The following is a 22,160-nucleotide window of genomic DNA, read 5'->3' on the forward strand; positions in this document are numbered from 1 at the left end:
TGCTCCTTTTCAAACAACCCACCCTAAAAGTTGTTACTATTATGTGTATCCATATTACAAGGTTTTAAAATTATTTCACAGGTTAGAGAACTCTGGAGGTGTTTCTGTCTCTCAAACATCTTTTTCTCATGACAAGGAACATTACAAAAGACATTGGAACAATAAATGGAATTATGCTGAAGAATAATTTTGCATAATATAATTGACATTTTTTCTTTGTATGTAAGGCCCTCTTTAAAGATTCTAATTTGTTTCTGAACATTTCCCATAGGATAGCAAATGTGCATCTTTTCTGAAATACAGGAATGAGTCCAGGAAAGTCTAAAAGAAGATTAAAGATCTCAGTTTTCATAAGAAAAAGTCCCATATTACAAATCTGTAGCTTGGTACTTTGTCTCAACCAGATGACAGGTAATTCATTTAGATTAAGGGGTCTTCACTGACTTGTTGGCAACACTATACAAAGGGCTCCAATTATAGTAAAACAGTTCAATACATGAAATATTTGTAATATTTCCTATAGTATAATAAAGAACAGGATTACAATTACTATATTACAATCACAGAGCTCATTCACAGTGTATAGAAAACAATTATTAAACAATTATTATTCTATCCTTTAATGTAGATGTTTAGCTCTGTACAGACATAAGGAAGAAAGATGCTTGATATATGGGTCGGGGGGACTGGCAAGCTGGTCCAAATGCTGGGGACAGCAGCAAAAAAGGGTACAAAGTCAAGAATGGGAGAAGCAGGGGAAAAAAACATTAATTAGAAAGAATTGAGCATATTGCAGGGCCTGAGAGAGCATGTGTCAAGGTTCCTTCCCCACTCTGAACTCTAGGGTACAGATGTGGGGACCTGCATGAAAAACCTCCTAAGCTTACTTTTACCAGCTTAGGTTAAAACTTCCCCAAGGTACAAACTATTTTACCTTTTGCCCTTGGACTTTATCGCTGCCACTACCAAACATCTAACCGGTATTATTATTATTAGGAAAGAGTCCATTTGGAAACGTCTTTCCCCCCCAAAATCCTCCCAAACGTTACCCCCACTTTCTGGGAAGGTTTGATAAAAATCCTCACCAATTTGCATAGGTGACCACAGACCCAAACCCTGGGATCTTAAGAACAATGAAAAAGCTTTCAGTTTCTTAAAAGAAGAATTTTAATAGAAGTAAAAAGAATCACCTCTGTAAAATCAGGATGGTAAATACCTTACAGGATAATTAGATTCAAAACATAGAGAATCCCTCTAGGCAAAACCTTAAGTTACAAAAAGACACAAAAACAGGAATATCCATTCCCTCCAGCACAGCTTATTTTGTCAGCCATTTAAAGAAATCAGAACCTAACGCATCTCTAGCTAGATTACTTACTAAGTTCTAAGACTCCATTCCTGTTCTGTCCCTGGCAAAAGCATCACACAGACAGAGAGAGAAAGAGAGAAGGAGAGAGAGAGAGAGAGAGAGAGAGAGAGAGAGAGAGAGACTTTGTTTTTCCCTCCCTCCCCCCCCCCCCAGCTTTTGAAAGTATCTTGTCTCCTCGTTGGTCATTTTGGTCAGGTGCCAGCGAGGTTATCCTAGCTTCTTAACCCTCTACAGGTGAAAGGGTTTTTCCTCTGGCCAGGAGGGATTTTAAAGGTGTTTACCCTTCCCTTTATATTCATGACAGCATGGAAAAGGAAAAAAGAGCCAAGATGCAAGCAGAAAAAGAGCTGCACATATATAACCATAAAGACAAGGATAAAAGGCTTCAGTTGGATGCAAGGAGGAAGAGAAGCCAGTGAAGATACTCAGGGAGGGGACTGACACGTTCATAGCACCAGAAGAGGAAGATGATTTTAGCTGTAACATTTTGGATAGTCTGGAGAGATGAAAGACAAGGAATTTGGACAAAAAAAATTACAGCAGTAAATGGAATAAATGGCCAACCCCCATTATTAGGATGGTGAAGAAGAAGTGATTTTAGAGTTTAAATACAATGTACAGAGTGAAGAAGATTAGAAAACAAAGGTAGGAGAGCACTGAGCGCCTGGATGTGAGCAGTTAATGAGAAGTGTCAAAGACAATGCCAAGATTGTGAGCCTTAGGGAGGGAATGGATTTAATAATTTTATTAAGATGATGTTAAAATTAAAAAAAATGGTACAGAGTTTAAGCGTAGAAGTTTCTGGTTATCAGGAAATAAGATACAGATTACCAAGGGGTACGAAGTTCGGTTTACAATCTGATGGCATAAGGAATACATAATCTGTAATATCCCCGATTGGGGGTAAAAGGTTAACGGGTCAAAGTACAGACATTGAGACATGAGGGTATGTTGTTCATATAATGGCTATGTTCACATGTGGAGTATAATGAATGGATACGATGATGAGGATGGATTTACCCGCATTTGGTGAGATTTAATGTTCAGTGAGTTTATGGTTCCAGTTCATATGGTCCAATGGAAAAAGTCTCTTGGTCCCTTTCTCATAGTTGATGCAAGATGTCGTTCCGGCTCACACCTCCTGGTACTGTCGGTGGCCGGTGATGTGTTCGACGTAGATGTCCCTGGACCATCGGATGGTGTCCGAGACCATGAGGGGCCGCATGAGCCATACGTAGCGTCAACTGATCCCACAGGTCCGCAACACACACTCGTTGCAGGGGTCCCAGGTGCCCAGGGCTCCGACGATCAGGGCATCCATCTGCACCTCGTAGCCCTTCTCTCTCAGGGTGTCGGCCAGGGGGGGGCGTATTTTTCCAGTTCATGAGCTCAGGCTTCGCGGGAGGCCGGGGTCCTGTTCTCAAAGGAGACTGTGACGTCGACGAGGACGATCTTCTTCTGGGCCTCGTCGGTGACTACCACGTCAGGTCGCAACTGGCTGTCAGTACCGGGGATGGCGCAGTTCACGGCGACCTCCCCCAGGCGTGGTGCGATGGCTTTCACCAGGCGGTTCTGGATGGCATTGTGGTGCAGCTGCCAGACTCTGGAGTAGGGCTTGCAGCTGCACAGGACATGGGGCAGGGTCTTGTTGGAGTAGCCGCACTTCCTGCAACGCTTGTCTCGGTTTCTGTGGCGGACGGCTCCATTGAGTGGGACACAATCGAGCCGGGCACAGTGGATGAACTGCCAGTCAGCGAAACGGGTGAAGCCACCCCCGGTGAGGAAGTAGTTGCTGGCGTCCCACTTGCTGGTCAGTTCGAAGGCTTTACCCTGGTCCAGTTTATGCTTCAGGGTTTCCATGTACAGTGAGTGGATGGCTGCCTTCAGGGTCCTCTCCAGCATGCCTCTGGCACTCGGGGTGACGATGGTGTTGTCGTCGGACCTGATCTCCGGCACCTGGACTCCCAGCTCCTGGCACCACTCCCAGTGGCAGCCGATGCACTTCCCCAGGCGACGCGTGGCATACACTTGAAAATGATTGCGATGAAAGGCAAGTAAAGAATAGAGGACAATTTCTGATCTGTTAAACCAAGATAAATCTGGAGTAACTCCAGCGCAAAGAATTCACCTTTCACGCCGCTTTAATTCAATATAAATAACTGCAGTTAGTGGACAGACTCTAGACTTATACCAGTGCACTTGAGATCAGACTCTAGCCCAAGTAGAGAGATGAGGAATAAGGAAGATCAGTTCCTTTTGCGGTGTCAATTCTGTCAATCCTGTCCAATCCAGCAATGCACTTAACCACGTGCTTAACTCTGAGCACAAGAGTAATACCATGTTTTCAAGTTATGTTAAGCCCTGATACACTTAAGCATGTGCCTAACTTTAAGGATGTAGTAGTAGTCACGTGAAAACCAGTCTGACTACTCACACCCTTAACATTAAGCACATATTTTGTTTGTAGATATAGACTGTTCCTATATGTCTGATGCTCCTGGACCATCAAAAAGTAGTTGAGCAGAATGCCTCAGAACATACATGCTCAAATGAAATTTTAAAGTAAAAGTTTCTTTGCCACAGGAATACGTGGTTGAGTGTTCAGCATGGGCTCAGTTAATCAAGGGAGACAGTCCAACAGACACTTACATTCTTTCTCATGTACATTGTTATAGTGGCTCCAGGTTTGTCAGTGAAGGCAAGGAGAATGTGCAATTTCCCCCACACCATATATGAAGTTCCAAAATAAGCAAGATTATATTAAGGAGTGCTAAAAAGTCTTAGCAGATGTCTACTGGGCATGCTGTAAAGGGATATTAAATCACTAAATGCTTTTGTTTTTATTCTCATAAGGCCGTACTACAGTAGGGGCTGTACAAACACATAAGAGGACACAGTTCCAGCCCCCCAAAAGCAGTTCACATGCACAATTGTCTGCACCTTCTGGGTTTTCTGTAGAGGTCTCTTATCTGAATAGAGACCTAGACCCATTAGTATCTGCTAAGATGAATGAATCCTTGTAACCATGCGGAATCCTGCTGATCTGATGAAAATTCAAAGCCCTTGTCTGATGCTTCAGATAGGAGACGAGATAACAGCTTGAGGTGATATAGCTAAAAGCCATCCTAGTGAAGTCCCCAACAAGAGTAAAAATACCAATCAAAACTTACTTTCCTCAGGGAGAAACAATAAGGGAATAGAACTAGATGTTTGCCGAAGTACTGAACCATGTCTAAGCTCACGAAAGCTTATGCTCAAATAAATCTGTTAGTCTCTAAGGTGCCACAAGTCCTCCTTTTCTTTTTGCAGATACAGACTAACACGGCTGCTACTCTGAAACCTCTAATTCCCTTCTGTCTGCCTTCCTAGCTAGCCCCTTCTAAGGCTGAGTCTTAGAAACATCTACAGGCATGGGAGTGCAGTGACACCTTCTATTCAGATTTCAGGAGGGAAAAAATCATATAAATCTGTGAACTGGAGTAAGTAGCTACTAATAAAAGTAAATTGAGTAGTAAAGCAAGAGACTCATCTAACCTTAGCCATCACAGCACCTGCTGAAAATTTTTGTAAGATAAAATAAATTCCAATATACCACATCTCTCGTGTTGCTTTCCACTCAGTGCTCCAAGCATCTGTTCTAATGGGGTACACACTTCAAGGCTTGGCAAGGAATGATATTTAGCAGCAAGGGCAAAGAACTGCACGTTGACCAGCTTCAGAGAATTTTCACAGAACACGTTGGAAAACTTGCAGTTATCTGTGTGGAAAGTGGAGGGAAAAGTTACATGTTAACAATAATTAACAATGAAAAAAGCTCTTCTACTCTTGAATGAAGAACAATAAACAACAAATAAGAAGTACAAAAGATTATTAATATTTTGCCCTTCAGAATTGGACAACTCATTAGACTTCTTCACATTTAAATTTTCCTTATAGAATTTAGGCCAGATTCTGCACTCAGTTACACTAAGGGTATGTCTACACTACGGAATAAGGTCGAATTTATAGAAGTCGGTTTTTTAGAAATCGGTTTTATATATTCGAGTGTGTGTGTCCCCACAGAAAATGCTCTAAGTGCATTAACTCGACGGAGTGCTTCCACAGTACCGAGGCAAGCGTCGACTTCCGGAGCGTTGCACTGTGGGTAGCTATCCCACAGTTCCCGCAATCTCCGGAATTGGAGATTGGAATTCTGGGTTGAGATCCCAGTGCCTGATGGGGCTAAAGCATTGTCGCGGGTGGTTCTGGGCACATATCGTCAGGCCCCCGTTCCCTCCCTCCCTCCGTGAAAGCAAGGCAGACAATCGTTTTGCGCCTTTTTTCCTGAGTTACCTGTGCAGACGCCATACCACGGCAAGCATGGAGCCCACTCAGGTAACCGTCACCCTATGTCTCCTGGGTGCTGGCAGACGCGGTACTGCATTGCTACACAGTAGCAGCAACCCATTGCCTTCTGGCAGCAGACGGTGCAATATGACTGGTAGCCGTCATCGTCATGTCCGAGGTGCTCCTGGCCACGTCGGCCAGGAGCGCCTGGGCAGACATGGGCGCAGGGACTAAATTTGGAGTGACCTGACCAGGTCATTCTCTTTAGTCCTGCAGTCAGTCCTATTGAACCGTCTTATGGTGAGCAGGCAGATGATACGGATTGCTAGCACTTGTACTGTACCATCTTCTGCCGGGCAGGCAAGAGATGAGGATGGAGAGCAGTCCTTCTGCACTGTCTGCTGCCAGCCAAAGATGTAACAGATAGATGGAGTGGATCAAAACAAGAAATAGACCAGATTTGTTTTGTACTCATTTGCTTCCCCCCCATCTAGGGGACTCATTCCTCTAGGTCACACTGCAGTCACTCACAGAGAAGGTGCAGCAAGCTAAATCTAGCCATGTATCAATCAGAGGCCAGACTAACCTCCTTGTTCCAAAAAGAACAATAACTTAGGTGCAGCATTTCTTATTGGAACCCTCCATGAAGTCCTGCCTGAAATAGTCCTTGATGTAAAGCCACCCCCTTTGTTGATTTTAGCTCCCTGAAGCCAACCCTGTAAGCCATGTCGTCAGTCGCCCCTCCCTCCGTCAGAGCAACGGCAGACAATCGTTCCACGCCTTTTTTCTGTGCGGACGCCATACCAAGGCAAGCATGGAGGCCACTCAGCTCACTTTGGCAATTAAGAGCACATTAAACACCACATGCATTATCCAGCAGTATATGCAGCACCAGAACCTGGCAGAGCGATACCAGGCAAGGAGGCGATGTCAGCGCGGTCACGTGAGTGATCAGGACATGGACACAGATTTCTCTGAAAGCCTGGGCCCTGCCAATGCATGCATCCTGGTGCTAATGGGGCAGGTTCATGCTGTGGAACGCCGATTCTGGGCTCGGAAAACAAGCACAGACTGGTGGGACCGCATAGTGTTGCAGGTCTGGGACGATTCCCAGTGGCTGCGAAACTTTCGCATGCGTAATGGCACTTTCATGGAACTTTGTGACTTGCTTTCCCCTGCCATGAAGCGCATGAATACCAAGATGAGAGCAGCCCTCACAGTTGAGAAGCGAGTGGTGATAGCCCTGTGGAAGCTTGCAACGCCAGACAGCTACGGGTCAGTTGGGAATCAATTTGGAGTGGGCAAGTCTACTGTGGGGGCTGCTGTGATGCAAGTAGCCCACGCAATCAAAGATCTGCTGATATCAAGGGTAGTGACCCAGGGAAATGTGCAGGTCATAGTGGATGGCTTTGCTGCAATGGGATTCCCTAACTATGGTGGGGCCATAGACGGAACCCATATCCCTATCTTGGCACCAGAGCACCAAGCCAGCGACTACATAAACCGCAAGGGGTACTTTTCGATAGTGCTGCAAGCCCTGGTGGATCACAAGGGATGTTTCACCAACATCAACGTGGGATGGCCGGGAAAGGTACATGACGCTTGCATCTTCAGGAACTCTGGTCTGTTTCAAAAGCTGCAGGAAGGGACTTTATTCCCAGACCAGAAAATAACTGTTGGGGACGTTGAAATGCCTATAGTTATCCTTGGGGACCCAGCCTACCTCTTAATGCCATGGCTCATGAAGCCGTACACAGGCAGCCTGGACAGTAGTCAGGAGCTGTTCAACTACAGGCTGAGCAAGTGCAGAATGGTGGTAGAATGTGCATTTGGACGTTTAAAGGTGCGCTGGCGCAGTTTACTGACTCGCTTAGACCTCAGCGAAACCAATATTCCCACTGTTATTACTGCCTGCTGTGTGCTCCACAATATCTGTGAGAGTAAGGGGGAGACGTTTATGGCGGGGTGGGAGGTTGAGGCAAATCGCCTGGCTGCTGGTTACACGCAGCCAGACACCAGGGCAGTTAGAAGAGCACAGGAGGGCGCGGTATGCATCAGAGAAGCTTTGAAAACAAGTTTCATGACTGGCCAGGCTACGGTGTGAAAGTTCTCTTTGTTTCTTCTTGATGAAACCCCCCCCGCCCCTTGGTTCACTCTACTTCCCTGCAAGCTAACCACCCTCCCCTCCTCCCTTTAATCATTGCTTGCAGAGGCAATAAAGTCATTGTTGCTTCACATTCATGCACTCTTTATTCATTCAACACACAAATAGGAGGATGACTACCAAGGTAGCCCAGGAGGGGTGGTGGAGGAGGGAAGGGAAATGCCACACAGCACTTTAAAAGTTTACAACTTTAAAATTTATTGAATGCCAGCCTTCTTTTTTTTGGGCAATCCTCTGTGGTGGAGTGGCTGGTTGGCCGGTGGCCCCCCCCACCGCGTTCTTCGGCATCTGGGTGTGGAGGCTATGGAACTTGGGGAGGAGGGCAGTTGGTTACACAGGGGCTGCAGTGGCAGTCAGTGCTCCAGCTGCCTTTGCTGCAGCTCAACCATACACTGGAGCATACTGGTTTGGTCCTCCAGCAGCTTCAGCATTGAATCCTGCCTCCTCTCATCACGCTGCCGCCACATTTGAGCTTCAGCCCTGTCTTCAGCCCGCCACTTACTCTCTTCAGCCCACCACCTCTCCTCCCGGTCATTTTGTGCTTTCCTGCACTCTGACATTATTTCCCTCCACGCATTCGTCTGTGCTCTGTCAGTGTGGGAGGACAGCATGAGCTCAGAGAACATTTCATCACGAGTGCGTTTTTTTTTCTTTCTAATCTTCACTAGCCTCTGGGAAGGAGAAGATCCTGTGATCATTGAAACACATGCAGCTGGTGGAGAAAAAAAAGGGACAGCGGTATTTAAAAAGACACATTTTATAAAACAGTGGCTACAGTCTTTCAGGGTAAACCTTGCTGTTAACATTACATACATAGCACATGTGCTTTCTTTACAAGGTCACATTTTGCCTCCCCCCACCGCGTGGCTACCCCCTCAACCCTCCCCATGGCTAACAGCGGGGAACATTTCTGTTCAGCCGCAGGCAAACAGCTCAGCAGGAACGGGCTCCTCTGAATGTCCCCTGAAGAAAAGCACCTTATTTCAACCAGGAGACCATGAATGATAACACAGAGAGATAAAGAACGGATGTTGTTTGAACGCCAGCAAACATACACTGCAATGCTTTGTTGTACAATGATTCCTGAGTACGTGTTACTGGCCTGGAGTGGTAAAGTGTCCTACCATGAAGGACGCAATAAGGCTGCCCTCCCCAGAAACCTTTTGCAAAGGCTTTGGGAATACATCCAGGAGTGCCGCGAATGCCAGGGCAAATTAATCCTTTCACATGCTTGCTTTTAAACCATGTATAGTATTTTAAAAGGTACACTCACCGGAGGTCCCTTATCTGCCTGCCGGGTCCAGCAGGCAGCCTTGGGTGAGTTCGGGGGGTATTGGCTCCAGGTCCAGGGTGAGAAACAGTTCCTGGCTGTCGGGAAAACCGGTTTCTCCGCTTGCTTGCTGTGAGCTATCTACAACCAACCTCATCATCATCATCTTCATCTTCTTCGTCCCCAAAACCTGCTTCCGTGATGCCTCCATCTCCATTGAAGGAGTCAAACAACACGGCTGGGGTAGTGGTGGCTGAACCCCCTAAAATGGCATGCAGCTCATCATAGAAGCGGCATGTTTGGGGCTCTGACCCGGAGCGGCCGTTCGCCCCTCTGGTTTTCTGGTAGGCTTGCCTCAGCTCCTTAAGTTTCACGCGGCACTGCTTCGGATCCCTGTTATGGCCTCTGTCCTTCATGCCCTGGGAGATTTTGACAAAGGTTTTGGCATTTCGAAAACTGGAACGGAGTTCTGAAAGCACGGATTCCTCTCCCCATACAACGATCAGATCCCGTACCTCCCATTCAGTCCATGCTGGAGCTCTTTTGAGATTCTGGGACTCCATCATGGTCACCTCTGCTGATGAGCTCTGCATGGTCACCTGCAGCTTGCCACGCTGACCAAACAGGAAATGAGATTCAAAAGTTAGCAGTTCTTTTCCTGTCTACCTGGCCAGTGCATTTGAGTTGAGAGTGCTGTCCAGAGTGGTCACAATGGAGCACTCTGGGATAGCTCCCAGAGACCAATTCCATCAAATTGTGTCCACAGTACCCCAAATTCGACCCGGCAAGGCCGATTTAAGCGCTAATCCACTTGTCAGGGGTGGAGTACGGAAATCGATTTTAAGACCCCTTTAAGTCGAACTAAAGGGCTTCATCGTGTGGACGGGTGCAGGTTTACATCGATTTAACTCTGCTAAATTCGACCTAAAGTCCTAGTGTAGACCAGGGCTAATATAAATCTGGGCTAAATCAACTCACTTCAGCAGAGCTCCTTCAAAGACAGCAGAATTTGACTAAAGTGTCAAATCTTCTCTCTTGTTTAACCTCTTGCCTGCTGTAAATGACCTCTCTCTCTCTCTCTCTCTCTCTCTCAGCACTGCGTATTACTGAACTCTGAACCCTAATTAAATTTTTCTTCCCAAGTCAATTCCCAGAGACATCTTATATCAGTGAAGAAATATAATCATTAAATTTACAAATTTTACTGACTTACAACCATTACATTTATAAACTTTCTCAGCTGCTGTATAACTCTGAATTTCCAGTAAGAAATACATTCAGCCCAAACTCTAGGTATGATTCTAGCTTAGGTTCCCAATTGTCAGTGCACCTGAACAAAGCATTCTGTTTGTTAACAACATCTAATTCATTCAGAGGAGGGCTGAAAAGGTGGCAAATTTTCAAATGATTTTAAAACATGACCTGTAAATAATAACTGACACTGAATTAGAAAATAAATAATAACTGACACTGAATTAGAAAATACTGTAGGCTTCAAATTAACCTTCAGAAAAAGAAGTTAAATTTTATTTAAACAAGAAACAGAATACAGGCAATCTCTCACTTTTTGTTCTGTGTTTGCACATGGCCTAGCACAATGAGATACTGGTCCATGACCAGAGTTTCTAAGCGCTATGATAATACAAATAATTATAATAATAACAAACTATAAAAGTTATTTATAGTGGTCAATGTCTAGAAACAGTACATCTCGCAAAGAAGACAAATAACCAGCTTTCTTCATGATATAACAATCATGGCTCTGAATATCAGCCTGCAGTGATCTGCCCTATGAGTTGTCCCTCTTTTGCCTTAAAAAAAGTCACCTCCAGGACTCTATCAGCCAATGTATTGAGAATTCGAATGCTGTTACACTCAGGTTTTCTATGCAGTAAAGAACAGCTCTTACATTAGGAAAAGTTATTTATGGCCATTCAAATTCTAATTTTAAAAATAAAAGTAGTCTGCTACCATTGTTCTAAGTCCTAAAGAATTTTACTACCATTAAAAAAATAGCTACTAAAAGCTCTAGAGCAGTGTTTCTCAAAGCTGGTCCGCCACTTGTTCAGGGAAAGCACCTGCCGGGCCGGACTGGTTTGTTTACCTGCCACATCCGCAGGTTCGGCCGATCGCGGCTCCCACTGGCCACGGTTCGCCGCTCCAGGCCAATGGGGACTGCGGGAAGTGGCACGGGCCAAAGGACATGCTGGCCGCCCTTCCCGCAACCCCCACTGGCCTGGAGAGGCGAACCGTGGCCAGTGGGAGATGCGATCGGCCTAACCTGCGGACGCAGCAGTTAAACAAACCGGTCCGGCCTGCCAGAAGCTTTCCCTGAACAAGCGGTGGACCGGCTTTGAGAACCACTGCTCTAGAGAGTCCATTTCATACTGTTTTCTATATTTTTCCAAGATAATTTATGTAGAGAAAAACAGAAAAGAGAATATGAAAGGGGATCTCTAGAACTTGTAGTAGCTATTGTCTTTTATTTATTTTAATGATAACAAAACTCTCTACTTAAATGAATGAACTTCAAATCATAGTCCAAATATACTCCCTTTTCAATAAGGGTGTATGTGAAGAATCCATTTGGGTTCTGATCCAAGCCCTCTGATATCAGCAGTATTCCCATTGTAAGAGAAAGACATACTGTATGTAGGTGCTGTGCCATTTTTTCTACCTACCGTTGTTAGCACACCTCATGCTGGATGTGCAAATACTGCATAACAGGCAGGAGTGCTAGCACCATATTACGGCTGAATGACGCTTCTCATTACAAGACCCTATTTTCAGTTCCTTATAACTTTGCCAAACGTTAACAGTTTCAGCTGAAATTTTCTGTGCCAGGTGTCTACCTCAGCTGGATATATTTTCATTTTAGCTCAGAAAAATTGCAGCAATTTCAAAGAACAGGGCTAGGGCAAAATGTATTGATATGCTCATATTAAAAAATTCTGGCAACCCTTTTCTTTAAATTAAGCACCCATGCTTTGGATTATGGACTACACATTTTAGATAGCCTTTGTGTCAGGGATATGCCTGTGCCAAGTCACAAACCTATGAAAAAAACTGCAATGTGCACAAGCTCAGTAGAGATTTCCTGCAGCTTAACAGTAAAATCTCCTAAAATTCCATTTACACTGTGCATGCTCCAGTGTCCGACAGCTCTTAGTGATGATCAAACTGTGCATGTGTCATCCCCACAGAGCAACAACATGCTCCAGTCTAGTGTTATGGAGGCTCAGAAAGACTTTCTCTGTAAAGGCCTCTCTCAGCTGCTCTGGGGTGAGGCCAAGCACTGGAACTGACAGTAGGGAATCTCTCTCTCTTGTGCTCTCAATGACTCCTTGCTGGCACCCAGGCAGTGTGGAGTAGGAACTAATTTGATTTGACTTTAGAGGGGACAAAAGCCAGATGAAGGGGGGTGGGGGAGAAGAGTAGACTGGGATAGGGAGTCTGGAAAGACTGGGACTTGGTGGGGGAAGGGAGTAACTGTGACAGGGAGTTGGAAGTAGGGAGATTGGAACTAGTTGAGCAAGGAGATTCGGCGCCTGTGGGCAGGGTGAAGGTGGGAGAACTGGGACTAGCAGGACAAAGACCCTTGGAATGGAGAGACAGAACAGACAAGGGGAACTGGAACTGATAGGGCAAGGGGAATCACAGACAACAGTCATGGGACAAGGAAGCAGGAGTGGGGAAGAGTCAGTATTGGGAGCATGACAGATTGGTGGGGATGGGGCAGTAGAGGTCAAGCTTGGTGGAAAATGGGAGGAGAGTCTGTGCTCTCTAAGGAACACTCCCCTTCAGTACATGGAGTGGAACACAAGATTCCTGAGCCTCAGCATTTCTCTGTTGTTAGCAAATATCTGTGAAAACCATTAGCAAAGTGCGTATCTCATCCCCCTCTAGTGCTGGTCCACATAGAAGACCATAACTTACTATTGCTACCGGTTATTCAATTAACTCAAGTGGCAGAGGTCCATGCTGTAGATCTAAAGGTTCCAACTTTGCTGACGAACCATGTGGGTGTCAATATAATGCCACATAAAGGAATTTCTGTTTCCTCAGTTTGCTTTATTAAAACTGAGGAAATTATACACAAAGAACTGTTAGAAGGTTGCAAAGTTAAGCACTCAAAAGTTAGAAAGTGCCAGAATTAAGGATGCCTGTGCACATCCCACTGTGTATACATATTATTTTTCCTCCAGACTCCGTCCCCTTCAGTGTACATGCTGGACCTGCTTTGGGGTTTAATCAAGGTAGTGTAATAAAGGAGAATGCTGTCCATAGAATCCCTGCCCCATTTGTGTCAGAATCTGTAAGGTGTGTAGTGAATAAGAATGAGAACTACAGGAAAAGAAAGGACAGCCTCATTGTTAAAACACTGAATACTGCCCTAGAGAACTGGATTTCATCCTTGCCTTTGCCACAGAGTTCCTGTGTGATGCTAGGCAAGTCACCTAATCAAAAATTTCACAGGTTATTAGTATATGTTCCTTATTTACTGGGTCTCAACTTGATACCTTGGGATCTGATGTGCAGAACTGCTGAGCATTCATAACTGTTAATGGGAGCTGTGCTTTGAATATATAAAGTGCTATATTATGCTAAGTACTCTGAAAAAATCAGGTTCTAGGTGTCTCAAACTGGGCACCCAAACATAGTCAAAACGTTTGAGTTCAATCTCTCTATGTCTCAAGTCCTCATCTGTAAAACGAGAACTATGCCAACCCCTTTACCTCACAGAGTCATTGGGAATATAAACTGTTTGTGAAGAACTCATATACGAGATAGTGATGAGTAAAGAAAAGCCCATGAGGAAATCAATAATTCTGTCTGCAAAGTAAAGTTTGAATGGTTCCACACACTAAACAATAAGGAGAAACAAAAAATTGATAGCTGCTCATTCAGTGAGCACTATAATCTGTCTACTGAATAAGGTAGGGGTCCTGAGGGAAAAAATATATGTGATCATGAAATTAAGGACTGTACTATAAATTAAGGATACGATTTAGTCAAGGTGGTCAAGGATTCCGTGACTTTACTAGACCTCCATGACTTCTTTGGCTTCAGCTGTCAGTGGCTATAGCTGGGGCTGTGCCCCCTTCTCCCTTGACTGTAGCCAGAGCTGTGTGCCCCCTGTCATGGCTCTGCGTGCCCCCTTGTGGATGCCCCTGGGCCTGTGCCCACCCCTGTGGTAATGGGGCTCAGGCAGTCAGTCCACCCATGGAACTCCAGCTGTCATTTCTCCCCCGACTCCTCCCCCAGCCCTCCCTCCTTGGTTATTTTTAGTAAAAGTCACAGACAGTCATGGCTCTCGTGAATTTTTGTTTAGTGCCCACAACCTTTTACTAAAAATAACCATGACAAAATCTTAACTTTAACCATAATTTATACACACAAGACGGCCATATTAAGGTTTCGCAGGCAACCTTCATTCTGGCATTTTCTAACTTTTGAGTGCTTATCTTTGCAAATTTAAGAAACTTCCTTTAATGTTGTGTGTGTAATTATATATAGATTCCAATAGCATTCCTCATGAGAAGTTTGTTACAAAGGGACATAAACAAAAGTGCTAAGCAGAAAGATGTATCTAACTTTCTTACCAGTTCCATGATTAAGTGTTTATTTTCAAAAAAGAAAAGGAGTACTTGTGGCACCTTAGAGACTAACCAATTTATTTGAGCATAAGCTTTCGTGAGCTACAGCTCACTTCATTGGATGCGTCCACTTTATGCAACCGATGAAGTGAGCTGTAGCTCACGAAAGCTTATGTTAAAATAAATTGGTTAGTCTCCAAGGTGCCACAAGTACTCCTTTTCTTTTTGCGAATACAGACTAACACGGCTGCTATTCTGAAACCAGTTTATTTTCAAGATTTTATGCAAATATTTTCCCCACACCCACTATCAGTCATTAATTAATGATCCTACAGCACTTTGAAAATGTAACACGCTAAATAAAAGTTAATTATCATAACTAAAGTTATATTATAAAAAATAAATCTATATCATTTTACTAGAAGTTGCATAATAAACAGCACAAGCACTACAAGAAGGGCCAGCACATGTGCACTGTTTGGTGCACATGTGCCTAGAAGTCTTGAGTCTGCTTTGTAACAACATTAGCGGCAAAAAATAGAATTTTGAACAAATCTAAAATAATCTACCAAATTCAAGAGGCAAAAGCTTTGAAGAAAAACTTCAATTATTTGTTACAATCCTGTTATTTTAGAATAGACAAATATCTTTTTAATAAAGGCTAGATTTTGCTACTCTTCTCTTACCCTGAACCGTACCTTACTCTGGACTCAAATGCCATGAGCTTTGAATCTAGGGCAACACATAGTTGTGCTGCTCCTGGAGTTTACTGGAAGGCAGACTGTGAATCTGAAACTCAAACTGCCTTAGGGCTTCCCCCGGGATCTCATGGACAATGCTGTCACAGCGTTTATACCTGACACAGCATTCTTCCCCTGGCACACAGGTATAGCCACCCTGACCTGCTCCACTCACCTGTACAAGGGGAGGAAATAGCATTCCTGAAGAGGCTATTCTCTTTACTGAACTGCTACTCACAATCTGTAAGCCCCCTTACCTCTTTGCATGACCGCACAAGTCATGACACAATTTGATCCACTGAAAGCAGTCCCATTGATTTCAGTAGTTTTACTTGGGGAGCAAGGTACTCCCAAGACATGACTACAGGTGGCAATAGGTGGCCCTAGTAAGAATAAATATTCTGACAGGCTATAATCAGACTATCCACTTTTAAATTGTTTCAGTAGCTGTCCTTATAATTTTCATTCTTTATTTTTCTACTTCAAAATTAAAGAGTGCTTTTTGCATTACATACATGACTTTGCTTGTTTTGTATTATTGAGGCAAATCAGTGATCCAATAATTTGCAAATAACAAAACTTTATGCAAGATGCTGATATAGTCTGAAACAAAAAAACAGGAACAAGAACATACAGAAATACTGAAACAATGTAAGGAAGAATGTCAAAGGTTCATTACAAAAAAAAAAAAGTCAATACAAGTTTTTTTTACAGGAAGAAGGGGAAATTAGATTTGTGCACTCTGAAATCACAGAAGGGAAATAAAGAATCCTTCTGATACCTTCAAATCAAACAAAACAGGACAATCTAATATCAGAGAGGTGAAGTAATCAAACGCTTGTTTGCAATGTAATGGATGACTCCTTTACTTCAAAGCTTGGGGAACTATAAAAGGACCTGGATACCTAAGCACAGACATATTTCTGCTGGGAAGATGTGCTGGGAGAAACAGTCACAGCTTGAGCTGTCGCAGAACTAATACATTTATGTTATGTAAAATCTGCAACTATCGTGTAATTAACTTTAGGCCCAGCATGAAAATACTTTTGCCCAGCAACCAGAGCAGCCATGTATTACCTAACAATCCTTTTGTTTGGTGTCTCTCTGTTCTGTAAAATATCAGTAAATTCTTACTTTAGTTTAAAATCAATTTAGTTAAGATTATTGTTAAAACTGGAGTAGTTATAGTAACTGCTGGAACAAAATAGCAATCTGTACTCAAGGGATGCACAGAAAGATGAAAGGAAGATGGACAAGGGCATGAAGAAGGCTTGAATCTTCCTTTCTGAGCCATGCCACAGACGGATTAGTGGCACCAGAAGTTGGCTCAAGCAGTTCATATGACCAGGAATCAAACACTACACACACAGATACTCTTAAAAGATTATTTTGATTATTCCTCTGTGATAAGAATGAAAACATTCATAAACGTAGTGTTCAATATACTAGAGATCCAGCTATAAATGAAAAATTATGTCAGTGTCTTGGACTGAGTGCTACTACACAATACATCATAAATCTACTAGTACAGTATTTACTTTCACTGTGAAATTGCACAATAACAGTTATTTCATATTTTACAAAATAATACACTTTTATATTTAAAAAAAACAAATGAGATTTCTAGGGCTGACAAACAATTAAAAAATTTTTATTGCATGATTAATCACACTGTTAAACAATAATAGAATACCATTTATTTAAATATTTTTGGATGTTTTCAACATTTTCAAATATATTGATTTCAGTTACAACACAGAATGCAAAATGTACTTTAGATTTATTTTTTATTACAAATATTTGCACTGTAAAAGAACAAAAGAAATAGTATTTTTCAAGTCCCCCATTACAAGTAATGTAGTGCAATCTCTTTATCATGAAAGTTAACTTACAAATGCAGAATTATGTAAAAAAAACCCCACGTATTGAAAAATAAAACAATGTAAAACTTTAGAGCCTATAAGTCCACTCAGTCCTACTTCATGTTCAACCAATTGCTCAGACAAAAAAGTTTGTTTACATTTGCAGGAGATAATGCTGCCTGCTTCTTGTTTACAACGTCACCTGAAAGTGAGAAAAGGCATTCGCATGGCACCGGCATCACAAGATATTTATGTGCCAGATGTGCTAAAGATTCATATAAACCTTCATACTTCAACCACTATTCCAGAGGACATGCATTCATGATGATGATATGTTCTGCTCGATAATGATCCAAAACAGTGCGGACCAATGCATGTTCATTTTCATCATCTGAGTCAGATGCCACCAGCAGAAGATTGATTTTCTTTTTTGGTGGTTCAGGTTCTATAGTTTCCGCATCGGAGTGTTGCTCTTTTAAGACACTGAAAGCATTCTTCACACCTCGTCCCTCTCAGATTTTGGAAGGTACAATCTTAAACCTTGGCTAAAGTGTTGAATCTATCTTTAGATATCTCATATTGGTACCTTTGCGTTTTGTCAAATCTGCAGTGAAAGTGTTCTTAAAATGAACAATATGTGCTGGATCATCATCCGAGACTGCTATAACATGAAATATATGGCAGAATGTGAGTAAAACAGAGCAGGAGACATACAATTCTCCCCCCAAGGAGTTCAGTCACAAATTTAATTAACACATTATTTTTTTAAATGAGCATCATCAGCATGGAAGCCTGTCCCCTGGAATGGTGGCCGAAGCATGAAGGGGCATACGAATGTTTAGCATATCTGGCATGTAAATACTTTGCAATGCCAGCTACAAAAGTCCCATGTGAACGTCTGTTCTCACTTTCAGGTGACATTGTAAATAAGAAGCGGGCAGCATTATCGCCTGCAAATGTATACAAACTTGTTTGTCTCAGTGATTGTCTGAACAAGAAGTAGGACTGAGTGGACTTGTAGGCTCTCAAATTTTTCCTTATTTTGTTTTTGAGTGCAGATATGTAACCAAAAAAAAAAGTCTACATTTGTAAGTTGTACTTTCACAACAAAGAGATTGCACTAAAGTACTTTTATGAGGCGAACTGAAAAATACAATTTCTTTTGTTTATCATTTTATAGTGCAAATATTTGTAATAAAAATAATAGAAAGTGAGCACTGTATTCTGTGTTATAATTGAAGTCAATATATTTTAAAATGTAGAAAAACATCCAAAAATATGTAATAAATTTCAGTTATAATTCTATTATTTATCAGTGCGATTAATCACGGTTAATTTTTTTAATTGCAATTAATTTTTTTGAGTTAATCGTGAGTTAACTGCAATTAATCGACAGTGCTAGTAATTTCTCTCTACTTTCTCTCTACACTGTTGGCCAGAAAAAATCAGCCCTAGGTTTGTTTCAAGGAGTGAAACTATATATGATTCTTTTTGTTTCCTTATCAACATTACTGAATAAAAATATGTATTTTTAAAATAAAGGTTTATTCATTTAACTTATTTTCAGTTCCCCGGGACTGAATGCAGAATTCCATTAAATTCACACAAATCCACAAAATAAGTATAGCCAAAAGCAATAAAAATTGCATAGAAATCCTTAGGTTTAATACAGTACAGACAACTCACTAATCTGTCAAGCAAGAGATCCAGATTAAAGGTCGGGGGAGTCAACAACCAAGGCTACAGGCCAGCAATTGTTGGGAGTATGACAGAGATTGAGTATTAAATCTCAAACTGCAGAGAGATTTCTCTACTAGCCAGTTGTTCATCAGTGTTGCCAGGAGGAAAAAACTACAACCTGATTTTCCTCTCGGGGAGGAGGTGTTCCAATTTTGTTTCATAGACATTATTATGTTTTAAATGTTACTACTTTATATTGTAAAACTTGTGAAAATTCCAATCCAATCTAATATTATATATATAAATTTATTTATCTTAGAATTAGATTTCTTGCAGACTAACCAACATCCAGTAAATTTCCTTTCAGCATTTTGATAAACCTGGCATATACAATCATGAGTTATAAAGACAAGGATTCCAATAATAGAGTCTTTTTTAGCCATTACTATATTTTTAAAAAAAATATGTTGGTCTCAGGACAATTATAAGAAACCTTTTTCCCACACAATTTATTTCTTCCATTCATTTGCGTATAATAATCCAAAATTAACTAACCATTTTTAAAAAAATATAGATTTTTAAGTCTTTAGGCTATATTTTAAAATACTTCTTTAGCATATGCAAAATGAATAAGAAACAAATATGAATAAACTTTCATCTCTGTAACATATACAGTAACTCCTCAGTTAACGTTGTAGTTATGTTCCTGAAAAATCTGACTTTAAGCAAAACGATGTTAAGCGAATCCAATTTCCCCATAAGAATTAATGTACATAGGGGCAAAAAACTATATTCTATATCTATCTCTCTATCTATATATATATTATATATATATACACACACACACACACAGAGTATAAGTTTTAAACAAACAATTTAATATTGTACACAGCAATGATGATTGTAAAGCTTGGTTGAGGTGGTGAACTTAGAGGATGGAAGAGGCTGGGATATTTCCCAGGGAATGCTTTACTACTAAATGATGAACTAGCATTCAGCTGAGCCCTCAAGGGTTAACACATTGTTGTTAATGTAGCCTCACACTCTACAAGGCAGCACGAATGGAGGGAAGGGAGACAGCATGGCAGACAGACACAGAGATACACACCCTGTGCATGGGACAGGGAGAGGGAGGGAGAGAGAGAGAGAGAGAGAGAGAGAGAGAGAGAGATGTGCATTGCCCCTTTAAGTAAGCTGACTCCATTCTAAGTATATTGCCTTTAAAAAAATCAGGAAGTTGAGACAGCAGCTGCAGCCAGCATGCTCTCTCTGTCCTGAGCCCTGTCCTGTCCCCACCCTGCTCTATATGGAGAAGGGGTAAGCGGGAGGCAGAAGTAGGGGGCAGAGGGACACCCTGACATTAGCCCCCCTCTTCCCTTCTCCCCTGCACAGCAAGCAGGAGGCTCCCAGGAGCAGCTCCAAGGCAGAGGGTAGGAGCAGCACATGGCAGCAGGGGGAGGGACAGCTGAACTGTGGCAATTGGTAGCCTGCTGGGCGGCTGCTGCACAGGGAACTTAGGGCAGCGGGGAACTGATAGCGGGGCTGCGGGTCCACCCTGGTTCCAAGCCCCCACCAGCTAGCTGCAACAGGCTGCTCTTCCGGCAAGCAGTGGACAAAGCAGGCGGCTGCCAAACAACTTTATAAGGGAGCATTGCACAACTTTAAATGAGTATATTCCCAAATTGATCAGCAACATAACAACGAAACATATAACATATGCTGAAAACACATTTTGGTTTCTGAGTGATTCCTTCTGCAACATCTGGCTAGGTAGAGGTATTCCTTATCTTTTAAATATACTGGTTGCTAACATCAGTAAATAAAATTAAAACTTGGGGAAAATATGTCCTTTGTCGTTACAATGGTACTGTTACTCTTTCCTCCCTTCAAACAGGAATAATAGCATAGTTTGAGAAAATAATTTTACTATAATGAATCTATGAAAACAAGAAATTCTTGTTAACTACGGATCTATGCATTTCTTTAACAATGTGATGGGAAAGATCACACTGACTAAAACACATCTGTATTACCATCCTAAACCAAGCATTAGTGACTGAGACATTTTTGTTCTTTCTACTAAGGGCAATTCAGCTGCTGATGAAGATTAGATGAAATATTTGCATTTAATCTGGGGAAGTGAAAACAATTGCAAGTTGTTATCTATAAATAAATAAGGTAAATATATATTGCCCACTTATGCTCAGTGACCTATTTTGTATAGGTTCATCTGGCTTATTTCATAGTAATATGTGAAAGCTCTAAATAAATAACTCCAATGTATTGGAAATGCATGCAATGAACTCATTATAGAATTATCTGTAAAATAGTCATGTCCTTATTGTGCCAATGTTAACCTCAAATAGAACTTGTTAAATGCATCCAACTATCCATTTCTGCATCATTTTTACTTAATTAGGCAGAACTATTTGGGGGGGGGGGAAAGGCTTTTCGATGAATATAGGAATTCACCTCTACCCTGATATAACGCTACCCGATATAACATGAATTCGGACATAATGCGGTAAATCAGCGCGGTAAATCAGGGGGATGGGGCTGCGCGCTCCGGTGGATCAAAGCAAGTTCGATATAATGTGGTTTCACCTATAACGCGGTAAGATTATTTCCCGAGGATAGCGTTATATCGCGGTAGAGGTGTACCAAAATACAACACTCCCTCTGATTTCTGCTTTTGTATTGTTAAAAGGTATGTTTCCAAGTATACACTGAAATAAAAGGAACTAAGAGACTGTAATATTACTTAACTTCGTTGAATACTATTATATCACTAAATAATATCTGCAGGACAACAACCATAAATATTTAGATCATGTAATATTAGCATGCTATCATCTGTATACATAATCCTAACAATTTAAATTGTTATTTAGCTGGCAGCTAAAAACAAAACAAAACCCAATTATATCAAAGACAGCTGAAATGTTTCCTCAAAGTAGAGAATCGTACTGCATGTTGTTTTGAAATGTCACGAAGGTGGGAATTTCTCAAAGCATTTTAACTTTAAGATTACCCACCACATGAAATCTAGAATGCCCATTAACCAGTCAGCTCATGCACCTGTAGCTAGGTCTTCAGGCAAACAGTAAACATGCCAAAAAGTTAAAATTATACCATGAGTATTTGAGCAGTTT

At 42.0% G+C, this 22,160-nt stretch overlaps 1 protein-coding gene across 3 annotated transcripts in view; it reads right to left on the reverse strand.

The window, feature by feature from the left end:
- The window catches only part of METTL25 (methyltransferase like 25), a 105,550-nt gene that overhangs the window by 76,299 nt on the left and 7,091 nt on the right, over window positions 1-22,160 (reverse strand). For all 3 annotated transcript variants that reach the window (XR_012156728.2, XM_073327623.2, XM_073327622.2), the window contains one exon: window positions 4,962-5,126. Coding sequence is in view for 2 of the 3 variants with exons in the window: in XM_073327623.2 (XP_073183724.2) it covers window positions 4,962-5,126 (165 nt within the window). In the remaining variant the exon portion in view is untranslated. The remainder of the gene's footprint in view (window positions 1-4,961; window positions 5,127-22,160) is intronic.

Source organism: Lepidochelys kempii, chromosome 1 (genome assembly GCF_965140285.1).
Source record: "Lepidochelys kempii isolate rLepKem1 chromosome 1, rLepKem1.hap1, whole genome shotgun sequence".
In the NCBI taxonomy this organism is placed as follows: domain Eukaryota; kingdom Metazoa; phylum Chordata; order Testudines; family Cheloniidae; genus Lepidochelys; species Lepidochelys kempii.